At 30.7% G+C, this 15,039-nt stretch overlaps 1 protein-coding gene across 4 annotated transcripts in view; it reads left to right on the top strand.

The window, feature by feature from the left end:
- LOC107451281 (S-adenosylhomocysteine hydrolase-like protein 1) overlaps nt 1-15,039 on the top strand; it is a 223,292-nt gene that overhangs the window by 189,084 nt on the left and 19,169 nt on the right. For 3 of the 4 annotated variants that reach the window (XM_016067330.3, XM_016067331.3, XM_016067333.3), the window contains 3 exons: nt 8,467-8,613; nt 13,056-13,162; nt 13,336-13,407. In XM_016067330.3, the coding sequence (XP_015922816.1) occupies nt 8,467-8,613; nt 13,056-13,162; nt 13,336-13,407 (326 nt within the window). Of the gene's footprint in view, nt 1-4,052; nt 4,174-8,466; nt 8,614-13,055; nt 13,163-13,335; nt 13,408-15,039 lie in introns of all 4 variants that reach the window. The other variant, XM_043045731.2, reaches the window with a different exon arrangement.

Raw genomic sequence — 15,039 nt, 5'->3', positions numbered from 1 at the left:
GATTAACAAAATAATAATGAAGATAAACAAATTTGTGAACGATCCGATTAAAAGAAAAATCATTTTGTGAAGGGTCCGTTTTTAAGTTAAAATATCTTGTGAAGGGTCCGTTTTTAAGTTAAAATATTTTGTGAAGGGTCCGTTTTTAAGTTAAAATATTTTGTGAAGGGTCCGTTAACGGACCCAAATTTCTTCTAAACACACCCCTGATAGCCCATTGTGCATCTCTAGTTTGACGTAAATGAACTACAACAACAACTACAACCTTCAATAAATATTCCATGATCCCGATTTAAGCATTTCTTCCTTTTGTCTTCTACCTTTTCTTTTACCCGACGCAGGCGTTTAAAACATAATATCGCTATCCACCACATGAACCGTAATCGCAGTACAGCCGCATCCTTCTCTTGTGTCAGTAATCTTAGAAATCCAATCCAAATTATTTTTGAGGATTTTAGGTTTTTTTTTTTTTTAATTTCAAGAGTCCGTAATAAACTCAATATTTTTTCATACCGAACTCTCCATCCATTTATTCTACCATAAAAGCTTTTTAAAGAACTTTTGATAAAATGTATTTTAATGCAAAAAAACAAAACAAAACTTCACTTTTTCACTTGGTTTTCACAAATAAATAAGCTAATCAGTTTATTTGTACTAGTTTCTTGTTAGTATTCCAAATTAATCCTACATATTCTTGAACAAATGCATCTTGTTTTACAGTCTTGCAAAAGATAATACTATTTTCTATGATTCTTTTGTTAAACTGTATTAATGAAGTTATAACACAATGAATCGAGGAGTGGTATAATTAATCCTTCAACAACAGTTGGAATTATTTAAGCCTACGTCCACACGCTTTAAATTAAAAACAACTGTATAAATTAATGGAATAATTAGAGAAACAAAATATTTGTTTTACACTTCTTGAATATTAAACAGCCGCCGTTTAATTAATTAGGAATTCCATAAGATAGAAAGATAGTTTAACTGAGGGTATAGTTTTATTCTAACACAAAACTTCATTTCTCTAACTATTATCTTTCACCGGAAGAGTGTTTTAATTATCCTCTCTGCTCCAAAAATATCTCATTGTATCGAATCGTTAAATCCAGTTATAAAACTATTCAAGGGTAATGCTGTTTGTTGAAATATTTTCATTTTTCGCTTCGTTCTTTAAATGAACGTAAATGAGTTGTTTAAAATTGTTTTTGAATTTGTTGTTTGAAATTGTTTTGATTAATACTTTGTTGATCTCTTATTCGGTGTTATTGTATAAAATTACTTGATACCATTTTTTAAAAAAAATCGTTTTTACTATATTTGATAATACTTACTGCGTACTTAGGCGATTTCACATTTTTTTCCATGACATTTATTCGTCAGGGTTTGATAACGTTTTTATTTTGTCTTTAATGTTTGAAACTTTTGATGAATATTAATATTCGACGTTTGAATTCAGGAAAAATATAATTTTACTTGGAACCTAAGCCCCTAGTTTTCGATCACCAACCCAAATGATTTCCTTGCAATAATAGTTGTCTTTTGGCATAATTCGATCTTTTCCTCGAAAGTTGAAATTATTCACTTAAAATATATGCGCTAAAAGAATTCTGTTTACTTTATTTTGCGCACTGGTGTCCCAACTTCAAAAATTTCCCTTACGTCCGGGTCACCAATGTGGGGATTCATAAATCGACCATGTCAACCTTCATCTATCAAAAGATACCTCATGATAGAATCAAGTTAACATGTCTTATATACTAGTGATTTGGTATTTAATATTTATAGTGGTAGTTACACCACATGATTCTATTGAGATCTATTAGTGAGTATAAATAATAATTGATTGTAAAACGGTTAATAAGTTTAGACAACAATTTAAAAAAGTTCATCTTAAAATGCAGCTTGGTAGGATAATATCGTAGAAATTACATTATGATTAAGAAACAACTCCTTAAAATTTAAACAAAAACAATCAGAAGCTTGAACGTAGTAATAAGTATAGAGTAAGAAAAATAAATACTACAGATAAACAATTTTGAATTAGGGATACCTTTATGACTTTTATTAGTTTTATCCTGATGATAACCAAGCGAAATAAGGAATTTAACGCAGAAAAACTAGATCCTATCCTTTGATGTTTCGACCCATAAAAAGGTACCAACAACTATTTAAAACTGCCTGTTATATCATTAAGTTCTTTGTTTTATAGAGACATGGAACGTGGGAAAAAAATTTTGTCAATAAAATTTCCAAGAAAACAATCTTAAATACATTCGTTATTCACTGATACGAAATAGTATTCATTGAAGTGTAGCTTAACACCGGTTAGTCCATGATAATTTTAATCCTTTAGCTGAAAAGATGTCATTTGTTTTTAGACTAGTTCAGATGTGAGAAGGGTTCGAATAGGAGGTTGATTTCGGTGATTACATCTGGCGACACATGTTATCGTATTGCATCTTAATTTTGTTTACATCGAAGTCACCATCACTACCAAGCCTACCTGCGACTGAAGGCCTGATACGTCAGTATCTGGTCCATACAGTTTATTTTTATTCTATTTTAAATTCCAATTACATCGTAAGTAATTCTTACAAAATAATAATCAGAAGTCGCATAGAAATTTAAAATGGAATCGAACATTTAAGTTGTAATTAAAGATATGAAATATCATTGTAATTAATGAGATGAAATAACTGTAAGTTACTTACTCTTACGCAATTGATATCTCATTCTATGGCCAGTTTTACGTGCATATATAGTGGCATGATTGAGTTGGCATTTTGGCAAATGAGTCAATTCGTGATTGCTCAAATCAGTTCAAAAACTGTGAAAAGAAGCATTTTTTTCTTCTTAAATTACAGGAGTACGAGGAATCATTTGACCATTACCTTCATAAATGATACTTTTTCAAGCTAGGTTTTGGGACATAGCGAAGGAGTTTGTCCGGTCTTTAGGCTAAAAAAATTCGAACATCCCTGGTTTATATTATTATTATAGAATCTATTCAAGCATCTAGGATTTTCACAAAAAAATATTGTCAACTATGCAATGTCTTACAAACAAAACCTAATTGAGTGAAGTGTTTCATCAGGCTAAGCAAAATGCTTCTTAATGAATGCCATTCTGAGCAAACTCGTATCTCTACGCATGAATAGACCCTGAAATTTAAATTTCAAATTCTAGATTTTTCTGTGGATAATCGTTTTTGGTTATCTTTATCAAATGCTCCGTTCTTCATTACTATGATTGAAAGTTATTCACAAGAGCTTCATGAACTCATCAATTAATTTTTACTATTTGTGCGTTATTATGATATACAAAAGAAATACACTCTCAAAAGAAATCATTTTTCAATTAATTATCGTTTCATCGTATTATTTTATATATAAATCATATTATACAACAAAATATTTTAAAATCATATTTACTCTCTCAAAATCGTTAGTGTTAAGGTCTTCCGTTGCAATCTAAATTCGTATATAAACCATATCATACAGCAAAATATTTTTAAAATCAGATTTACTCTCTCAAAATCGTTAGTGTTAAGGTCTTCCTTTGCAATCTAAATTCGTATATAAACCATATCATACAGCAAAATATTTTTAAAGTCATATTTACTCTCTCAAAATCGTTAGTGTTAAGGTCTTAGGAATCTAAATTCGTATATAAATCATATTATAAAGCAAAATATTTTTAAAATCATATTTACGCCCTCAAAATAGTTAGTGTTAAGGTCTTTCTTTGCAATCTAAATTCGTATATAAACCATATCATACAGCAAAATATTTTTAAAATCATATTTACTCTCTCAAAATCGTTAGTGTTAAGGTCTTTCTTTGCAATCTAAATTCGTATATAAACCATATTATACAGCAAAATATTTCAAAATCAAATTTACGCCCTCAAAATCGTGAGGTCTTTCTTTGCAATCTAAATTCGTAAACACTTCGATGTCGTCCTCCGTTTTCAGCTCGTTTAAAGGTATTAAAATAAAGGGTGTTGCGGGAGGAAGTGTGTTTTATGAAAGTGTTTGTGCCAACGTCTAGGTGCTGATGAACAATATGCCGGCGTTCAAGGACAGGACGCGCCGGCGCATGAGCCTCCCAATAGGTCCTTACCTCAATTTGGACAATCGCCGAGCATCCACGGCATCCACTGGTTCAGACTGTAAGTTCCCATTGCATGACACATAATCATTAATGTATATTGCCTTATAGTGTGCCATATCGTGCATGACCTAATTTATGATTATGTATAGCTATGCATATAGAATCATATGCTTTTCATAATGGTTTTTGGAGAAATAAAGTTTCAAAGAAAGATTATTAGCTTTGTTTTTTTTTTTTTTTTTTTTTTTTNTCTATTTTTTTTTTTTTTTTTTTTCCCGTTTTTATTTATTCGTTAATTATACTGTTATGAAAATTATTCTAATGATAAAATGGTAGTAATTTTACTTATTTTCATTCATTTTAAGTGCATATTTCATTTAAATAAAAATCAAACCCGTGCTTTGGGTTTTAAGGGGGTGGCGGAAAACATATAAGCTGTATTTTCATATTTCTTGCTGCAAAATATACGCAGGAATTTTAAAAAGAAAGTGTTACAAATGATAACTACAAATTATAATTTTGCCAACTAATTCCAACCAACTAATAAATATACAACATTATAAAACGTAATTGCAGTTGTAACGAATTGTATTGTAATAATATTAAAATGTAATAAACTTTAATGAACTTATCAGTAAGGAACGATTTTTTGCGGTCCTAATTTTAGTGGCCCTGGTGATAATTTTTATGTGTAATTATTATAATTTCCATTTCAATTATTTGAACCGTAGTGGCTCAGGTGATGGAGCGTTGCCTCCCAATGAGGTGTACCGGGCTCGAATCCCAGAGAAGGTTGGTCGATACGAATTCCGCACCTGGCTTGCACCGACCGCAGTGCTGACGGAAAAAATCAGGCTAACCGTGGGAGGTTTTCGTGGTCTTCCTCTCCATGTAACGCAAAAAAGCGGGTTAATTTCATCGAAGAATGTCCTCCACGAAGGCAAATGTCTCCTAATACTTCATCCAGGAGTTCCCTTGTCTTCTGGATTGTGTTCAAAATTACAAGGCTACAGCGTTGAACATTAGTAGTCGTGAAACCAAAATTGGATCGGCTGTTCAATAACGGTTATAAAATAAAATTTTAATATTTATTTGAGCCATGGTGACTCAGGGGATGGAGCGTCCGCCTTTCAATGAGGTGAACCGGGTTGGAATCCCATCAATAACTGGTCGATACGAATTCCAAACCGACCACAGTGCTGACATAAAATATCTTCAGTGATAGACGGATCATGTGTTAAAGTCCCTTTGGCGTCAGGCTAGCCCTGGGAGGGTTTCGTGGTTTTCCTCTTCATTCAGCACAGCGAAAATGTGGGTTAGTTTCATCAAAAAGTCTTCCATGAAAGCAAAATTTCTCCTAATACTTGATCCTGGACTTTCCTTGTCTTCTGGATTGGGTTCAAAATTACAAGGCTACGGTGTTGAACATTGATAGTTATAAACTCAACACTGAATCGGCTGTTCAACGACGGTTCTAGGAAAAAAATTCATATTTATAGGATGAAGTAAAATATCCTCAGTGGTAGACGAATCATGGGTTTGAGTCCCCTTGCCGTCAGGCTAACCGTGGTAGGTTTTCCCTGTTTTCCTGTCCATGTAACGCAAATGCGGATAGTTTCATCCAATAGACATCCACGAAACAAATTTCTCCCTATACTTGATCCTGGAGTTTCTTTTTCTTCTGGATTGGGCTCAAAATTACAAGGCTGCTGAGTTGAGTATTGATAGCCGTAAACTCACGGCCTTTCAACAATGGTTATAAAATAAAATAAAATTTCAATATTTGAGCCGCCGTGGTTCGGGGGACAGAGCGCTCCCCTTCCAAAGAGTTGTCCCGGGTTCGACTTCCAGCAATGGATGGTCGATACCTTGGACAAAGAATACCTGAGAATACCTGTTCATTGTTCGCCAAGGTCGATACGAATTCCGCACCCGACTCGTACTGACCACAGTGCTGACGTAAAATATCTTCAGTGGTAGACGTATGATGAGTTAGTCTCCTCGCCGTCAGGCTAACCGTGAGAGGTTTTCGTGGTTTGCCTCTCCATGCGGGTTAGTTACATCTAAGAGTCTTCCATGTCGGCAAATTTATCCCCATACTTGTTTCGGAAGTTTCTTTGTCTACTGGATTGGGTTCAAAATTTCAATACTGCGGAGTTGAACAATGATAGTCATAAACTCAGTACTGTGGCGGCTGTTCAACGGTTTTAAAATATTATAAAATTTTACTATTTATTTTTTCAATACTCTTAATGGGTTTAAAAAAAGCACTTCTCTAAATCTGCCTAGAAATTTCACTAACTCAATATTTTTTTAAACTGAAAATCGTTTTATTAAAACTTATTACACCAAAAAAATTCCAATGACTGTTTACATTTATTTTATAGAAGAATATGAAAGAATTGTCTAAATTAAACGAATTGTTTTTACTGCCGTAATTTGTTTTTATTGTTAAAAAACATGACTTTCACTTTAATGTTTCGAAATGGTATTCAAATTAATTCTGTAAAACCGAAGTTGGTTCTGCTTATTTCTGGTTAAACGATATATTCTTTATTATCGAAGTTACAGCGAGGTTATTGTTGACTTATCAGCGACTGTTTTAAAAAGGTAATATTAGTTATATAGATGATTGAAACTATTTATTCATTATTAATATTAAAAAAAGTAATATCAAGGAAAAAAGTGATATCTGTAAGCTAATCTAAAAATAAAAAATAAAAACTTTTTATTTTTTAAATAATTTTTTAAACTTTAAAAATAATTGAAATTGTATTGCTTGTTAAATTCACTTTTCATAATAATTACATCATATTATTCAGTTGCAGTGTCTAATTTTGATTTTATTAGTCTGTTAGTAGGTGCTTTTTTTAATCCTTCTTTCATAACATATGTTTTCTTTTGCGGTACTGTTTTTTTGAAACTCATCAAATAGTTATTTGATCGAGTGCATGTATGTGTAAAGTAGGCAATGCTACTTACCTTCGTTTTGCCTGCAACAATAGCGATATTGCTAACCAAAAAATTTTCGTTCCTGCTACTAAGTTTAAATCCTATTTAATATAAAGGACATTTTTATACAAATTATTGTTTTTGATACTACGTAATGTAATGAGAATTTATTTTTTTGTTTTCCTTTGTATTTCCGCCTTCGAAAAATAGCTGGAATTAATATAAAAGGACTAATTCCTTTGATTGAATATCCTTGAATTATCCTTTACTGTAGTTGCAAAACCGTTTAAAAAAAACATAGACCATAACGAACCTCGATTGAGATGATTCTGTGAACCAATTAAAGGTTATAATAAAATCGTATCCAAAATTAGATTTATAGCAACTGCTCTCACCAATCCAATACTGGGAGCCAAGTTTCAACATTTTAAATTAACATTTCATCGCACACCTTTTCCTAGAAAATTGTTCAAATGTTGATGGGGAAAATAATGGTAGTTTCTAGGTATATTTGCTTTTTGGTTCCACTTATTTTAAACTCGAGCGTTCGTAAAGCCTTTAAATTACCGAAAAGATAGAATTTATTTTGCAGTCTTGGTGGAAGCAGTTGGAGACCATCTTCATACTTCCAATTTCGATAGACACTTTTTGTAAAATAAATGTGAGAAGAGTAATTTCGAGCTGCAATAAGAATAATAATCTGACCCTTTTAATTGTTTCTATGTAAATTTTTTATTTATTTTATTATTATTATTTTTACTTTTTATGTGGCTGGGAGGCGCAGTTGGTTTGTCGTCGGCGGGTTCGTCCCCCAAGTCTGCGGGTTCGATCCCCGGCCCAGACACCGGATTTTCGGGATGCAGAAAATACTCAGCGGCCACGTCGTATGATTATGCGGCATGAAAAAGATCCCTGGAGTGCCTTATTGGCTCTTGGCATTTCCGACAAAATTAAATTCCTAGTGCACTTTAGCATACAAATACAGTTTCGGTGCTGCCATCTAGTGTGGCAGAAACTAGACGTCCAAATTAACATGGCCAACGGTATCTTACCCATTGTGGTGGTCCTGAAAGAGTAGATACCACTTCTGGAGAACGCATTAGGTCTGCTTCATCGGGAAGACTGATTGTACAGCTCATAGGAAATAAAATAAAAAAACTTAGGGAAAAAAATTCTTTTGATATCTATATGAATTTCATTATGTGCTTTTGATATTTTCATAGGTATCTCTGCAGTCTATTTCTATTCACTTTAAGTATTCTAAGAACATATTCCTTTTGTAGTTTTAAAGGGGGAAAAACTGCGATTTTAAATGATTAATTTTTTATTGTAATTTACTTTTCACGTTTAGCAGCTTCTACATTGAATTAAACTGTTTTCTTATTTTGTGTCTTTTTAGCATCTTATTGCGACACTAGTTCTGATGAAGAGGGTAAAATGCCCCGAGACAAGCACCAAGTCAACTCGGCTGGTGCCTCAGATTTCTGTGTCAAGAATATCAAGCAGAGTGCTTTTGGACGACGTGAGATAGAGATTGCTGAACAGGGTAAATTGTCTTCTGTGTTGCTAACACTAATAATTTATTATTCAATTAGCTTAGAAACCTTTATTCATTTCTGTTTAAGAGAAAGAGGTCTTTCTTTTTTGGAGGGAAATTCCTCTTTCAAAGAAAATTTTATATGCATCTCATGAAATTGAAACTATTTATGTTAACCAAAGAAGATTGGTTCCACGTTTTTTTTTTTATTATTATTATTATTTCTCAATTTAATGAATTGTGTATTAATTATTGCAAAGAAATAAATAAAATTACCGCTTTCCTAAAACGATAATTTCATTTAAAAATGCGTGAAATATTTTTTTTTTTCCAATGCCCACCTGTGTTAACATCCGTCAATTCAGGCATTTACAGGGCGATTTTGTTGGCCTCTATCTCAGGGCACTATATTAGGTGGGCCAACGTCGCTCCCACAGTGAGGACCAATAGTACAGAGAAGGAAAGAACATCCATGCCTTGCCCGGGATTCGAACCCAGAACCTTTCTGATGCAAGGACAGTTCCCTGCCCCCTACACAGGCCGGTCGGCAAAATGCGTGAAATATAAAATCAATGCTAACTGCTTATCTACTGGGTTGCAGTTATTGTGTTTGCTAAAAATAATTTTATTAGGAAATATAAGCCAAATGGCTGTTTGTTAATATAAAAAAATAAAAGGAAGAATTACAAGTTAACTTTTATTCGATTTATCCATTTGATTCTAGATCGCACGAGAATAACGTATATTAACAACAGAATCAAATTAATTAACAACCAGGTGAAATTTCTTACTAATTAATGCACTGGTTAATAAATATCACGTCAGCTTGTAAGAAAATTATCATTTCAAGATGCTTGTGTTTTAAATTTTGCTAGAAATTGTCTCATTTCAATATATATTCAGTACTTTGATTCTTTTGTTAATAACAAAATAGCTGGCATTATGTTAATTTATTTAATTCTAATAATATTTTAAACCGTTTGATTCGTAGTTTTATAATTTTTAAAGTGATTCAATTTATTTCTAACATTTAAGTTATTGATTGTCTAAATGTAGTTAGCTGACTTTTTTTTTTTTTTGCTTTTTGCGCAAAATAAATACTATTATATATTAATTTAAGCGTACAGAAACGTTGATATTTTTCCGGTAAAGATCTTATTTTCACTTGAACCAGCGCCTATATGGAAATGAAATAATTTTTAGTGATTCATTATTGTTTCTAATATTTAAGTTATTGATTGTCTGATTGTAGTTACCTGATTATTATTTTTATAAATTTTTTTTTTGCGAAAAATAAATACCATTATATATTAATTTAAGCGTATAGAAACGTTGCTATTTTTCCGGTAAAGATCTTTTTTTTTCACTTGAACCAGTGCCTATATGGCAATGTGTAAATTAATGTAGTTACCTATGTAATTTGAGAAATGGAATAATTTTTTTTGGCATTTTAACGCATTACCCTTGTTGGTCTGCACATTAACTAGCAGGGATCTGTCTAGACATTTAGTAAAAGGTTCGTTTTTGTAAAATTTTTAAAAAATCATTCGTAATTTGTGAATATAAAATAAACGCTAACTCACATTCTTTCAATCAGGGTTCGCTTTTGTGAATTTATGCAAATAGGGTCCGTTATTGCAAAAAAATCTTTTTCAAAGAGTTTTTAAATTGTAAAGACATACAAGATTATGCTCAACACTGTAAAATTATAATTAAAAAAGTTAAATTTTAAAAAATAAACAGCAGTTGCATTTACTAAATTAGCGATGCAACATACAAATATTTGGTATTTAGCTCATACTGCTGAACGCAGAATATTCATTTCGGACGAATAAAGGAAGAAGCGTCTGCCGAGGACAAAATTTAGTTCGTTTACATCTGTCTTTCTCCCCCCTCCTTCCAAAGAAGAGTTTATTGATTAACAAAGCAATAATAAAGATAAACAAATTTGTGAAGGGTCCGATTAAAAGATAAATTATTTTGTGAAGGGTCCGTTTTTAAGTTAAAATATTTTGTGAATGGTCCGTTTTTATGAAAAGATATTTTGTGAAAGGTCTAAAATTTCTTTGAAATAGACCCCTGACTAGATAATCTGTAGAAATACAGATTTTAAAATGCATACTCTTAAATGTGTTTCTCATAAAATAAAATAACACTTCTTAGTTTTCATATATATCGACTCCATTTCGTTTCCAAATCAATCTTGGAAACACGTCAGATTCTGCTCCATGATCGTCGGTATTGCAAATGCATTCGTGAAAACGAATATTTGAGATAGGGAAGTTTCGGGGATGCGAGAAATTAGCTGAGGCAGCACGACGTGAAATTTGCAACTCGAGGATAAATCAACCGTTTCGGAAATTTTGCGTATTCGTCAGGGAAATGAAATTGATTTCACTTTACTCATGAGATTCTGGCTAAAAAGAGCTATAACATTTCACTCATAATTTGTTTTTTTTCTTCCGTCTTGTCGATTGTATTTTCTAAATTCGCTTGTGTCGTTTGATCACGTGACAGACCAGCGCTATATTTCAAAATCTGAAATAAACTTTAATAGAATTGCAAAGCTAACGCCGTGGTGCCCTTCATTGAATTTTTGTTTCTGTATTTTAAAACATGCAGTGTTCTCTAAACACCGCCCTTATAATTTAATTTTTTAATCTCAGTCGGAAATTAATTGATATTCTCTAAATTGGGGGATCAAGGCGAATTTTTCATAACGAAACTCTATAATTTAAAGGGGGGGGGACAAATATGTGAAGACTGAATGCTCCTGCTGAATTTAGATTTAATCCAGTCGACCTTGAATTTTTAATTTATTTCCGACTATAGTGCTCACCTTCTTGAATTATTCTTCGCCACTCTGCTCATTTGAGATATGATATAATCCAGTCGAAACTGACCTTGATATTTTTTAACTTACTTGTGGTTATGGTATCCACCTATTTGAATCCTAAACTACTGAATCATATTATTTTTCCAAAAAAATAATTAAATAAATGAATAAAAATAAAAACCCGGACGTATGGAACAAGCCCACCCTGGGCTGTCGAACCATTGATGATGATGATGGTAATTAAAGATAATAAGTGCGTCAGTTTTCTTAAGCAATATTAGCTAAATTACCCATTAAGATTATTTTAATTGTATTTTTTAAAAATAAATAACAAAATTTGAGAAATCTATCTTGTCACTTAAAAGACAGTTATTTAAACCACTAAAAAACACATTTCATTATTTTTTTTAAAAATAGATTTTTGTCTTGTTTAGTTTTTAAATATTTTTGAAAGTTTATTTTTCTCTCTTTTTCACTACTTTACCTATATATGCATCGCTTGTTTATTCATACTTTATCATTTAATTTGTGTGTTTTATTCTCTATGTTTATTATGTTTTATTTTAGTGAATACTGGCTGCACTGTATCATTATATAGTCTAGTTCCTCATGAAATAATAATTCATTGATATAAATTAATCTGTCACAATTTTAAATCTTGTGTTTTGAAGAAAGTAATTAATTGATACAATTTATACATTGTCATTTTAAATGCACTTCATTGGTGTTTTTTCACCTTAGAATAATATTTTTATATCAAATTATCTATCTTATCTAAAAGTATTAAAATAGTATCACTACTTAAAAATAAAGTCGAATATATGCAACTACAAATCAATATTTTTTCTTTTAATGGTTATGTCTCTGATAGCTAAAGTTCATTGTGGAGACATAATGATTTTATACAATAATTTTCCAAAACTACTTCGGTTGGCCATTTGCAATTCGAAAAAAAGTGAAATGATATTGTCTAACCATGTCATTTAAATCCGATTTAATTAGATACCTGTAAGCTGTAAGTGACGTTACACTTATGTGTCAAACCTCATTGACTGCTGAATCGACAAATGCTATGTTTTACCCTTGACGACGTACGTCACTAGCAGGTATCCAATTAGCGATGCTCGATTGTCGAATGGCTTTGTCTATATTCAATTAAGAACAATTTTCAAAATAGCCATTAAAAATGGAACATTTTATATTTAAATATTTTAAAGTGAATTAGCGCTAACTCTGCATTTAAATTATTATAAGTCTGAATTTTTATTTTTATTTCAAACCTTATATACTCCAGATTTGAGTTTGACTTTGATTTTAAAAAAATTACGATGATTGGAAGAGAATTAATTTTGTAAAATAATAAATAAAACCCCTTTTTATTGTTAGTTTATAAATGTAGATTTAACTTAGTTCAGCCGTTTTTGATGAATTTTATTGATTACCAATAGAAGCTTTATATATGTAAATAGTTGAATTAAATAGGACTTACTGAATGCTGTTAAGCGTTACAAAACTATGCATTTTTTTCATTTCTTAAAAAAAAATTTTAACGTTTTTGTTTTCAAAAATGATTGTTAGTGACAAAAATGTATTAATGGACTTGTGTATGTTTCAGAGATGCCTGGTATCATGTCTTTGAGGCAAAGAGCTAACACTGAGGGAGACAGGCCACTAAAAGGAGCCAAAATCACATGCTGCACACACATCAATGCTCAAACAGCTGTGAGTAAATCACTTCTAAATTACACTTCTAACTTTTTATTGAACGGTTTGCTACTTACTTGCATTGCTTTCATTGCAATATTTTGGGCATTAACAAATTTTTGTTTTTATTCTCTGTACTATTTTGTTGAAGTAAATGATTAAACTAAAATTATGCTTTTTTGACATTTCAGGTCCTTATTGAAACTTTGATTGCTTTAGGAGCCAGTGTTCGATGGGCAGCTTGCAATATTTATTCAACTCAGGTATGAAATACTTTAGTATTTCTGTAGTCCATAATAATTACTAGATAATTTTTAAAAAAAATTACATTTAAAAAGTTTAAAATTAAGTTAAATAAATGAAAAAACTTAATATTTAAAGCAGACATAAATTTTTTTTTATTACTGATTCATTTAAATTTTTTTTGTCTAACAAAAAAGTTTCTTTTGTCCTTAATTTTCAGCATTGTTTCCTTTATTTCTTTGTTACTTTTCACCATTTCTTTTTTGTGCAGCTTGGAGCAATATAATGATGAGCCTTTATTCGGGAGAACAATTATGAAGATACCATTTACTGAGGCAATTTGTTTCTGCATATAGTACTTCTACCTAATTAAAATTCTAATAATTTGTAAAATGTTGTTTACCAACAATATTGGGAAACAGTTTCATATAAAAATTTCACCTTTGGAAAAATTGACGTATCACTTCATTGCTCCAATTTCATTTATAATCAGTTTGTTATTATAGCAACTGAAAATTTTGAACACTATTGATTACCTTAAGGAGATGCAAAATTTCTTAATTATTGATTAATTGTCAGTAAATTTTTACTGACAATTAATTCTGTCAGTATTTTTTTTAATTTCATACTATTTTTATGATATTTTTCTTTGTGGAATCTAAAGTATCATTGTAAAGTTGTGTCCTGTAATAGGTTTATGAGACTGCCAAGAACTAAATACATAATGTTCTGTAACTTAAAAAAGTTTTGTTTGCTTTATTGTTTGTTTCGAGAAAAATGTGCTTAACTTTGATTATTTTTTACATAACAATTTTAATGTGTCAACAATTAAAAAAATTTTTAAAACTTTGTTAGATAAATTAACACAGGGTTCACAGTTGGTCCAGATATTCCTGATAAAAATATTTTGTACTGAGTATTAGTTTTTTGTCCTGATGTTCCTGATTTCTATGTGTGTCTTACCATTTTCTAAGAAATACATATGAGGAATTTTAAAAATTTGATTTGAAGGATTGAAAGATTTGAATTTTTGATCAAAGATCTTTTTGTTTTAATTAATAATGCTAGTATAAATAGGAAAATGTTATAGTTTTAATTTAGGGATCATCTACTTATTATTTATATGGTTCAAACATATAACTTCATTCTTTAGATTCATAATTTCAACCTGTGTTGGAATTCAGTCATTAGGCTATAAAGATACTGAATTATAAGGTTTACATTATCAAATTTTTGTGGTAAGGAATTCAGAGATCATATGCCTATCAACAATGTAGTAATCACATTGTAGTATTTTTAAATAAAAATTCGAGGACCATTCAATAAAATTACTTTTGTACAAAAATGTTAAGCAGTATATTCACTGTGTTTTCATTTTGAAAGCCTACTTTAAAATTACTTGATTAAGGAAGTATTGAACTCTATTACAAATTTTAAATATATATTGGTATACAGGAATACTTAATAATTGATATTTGTTTTTTTTTAACGCAACTGCACTGAAGAAATTTTCCATGTATGATTTGTAACTATTATGAGTTGTTCAGTATTCATAAAATTATTGTGGGAACTGTTTAAACTTTCTGTTCAAAGCTAGTAATTAGGAAATGAAAAATAGTATATTTTATTGTTCTGTGTTTATTAGACTTAAT

Source organism: Parasteatoda tepidariorum, chromosome 10 (genome assembly GCF_043381705.1).
Source record: "Parasteatoda tepidariorum isolate YZ-2023 chromosome 10, CAS_Ptep_4.0, whole genome shotgun sequence".
NCBI lineage: Eukaryota > Metazoa > Arthropoda > Arachnida > Araneae > Theridiidae > Parasteatoda > Parasteatoda tepidariorum.
This window is presented reverse-complemented; position numbering and strand designations above follow the sequence as displayed.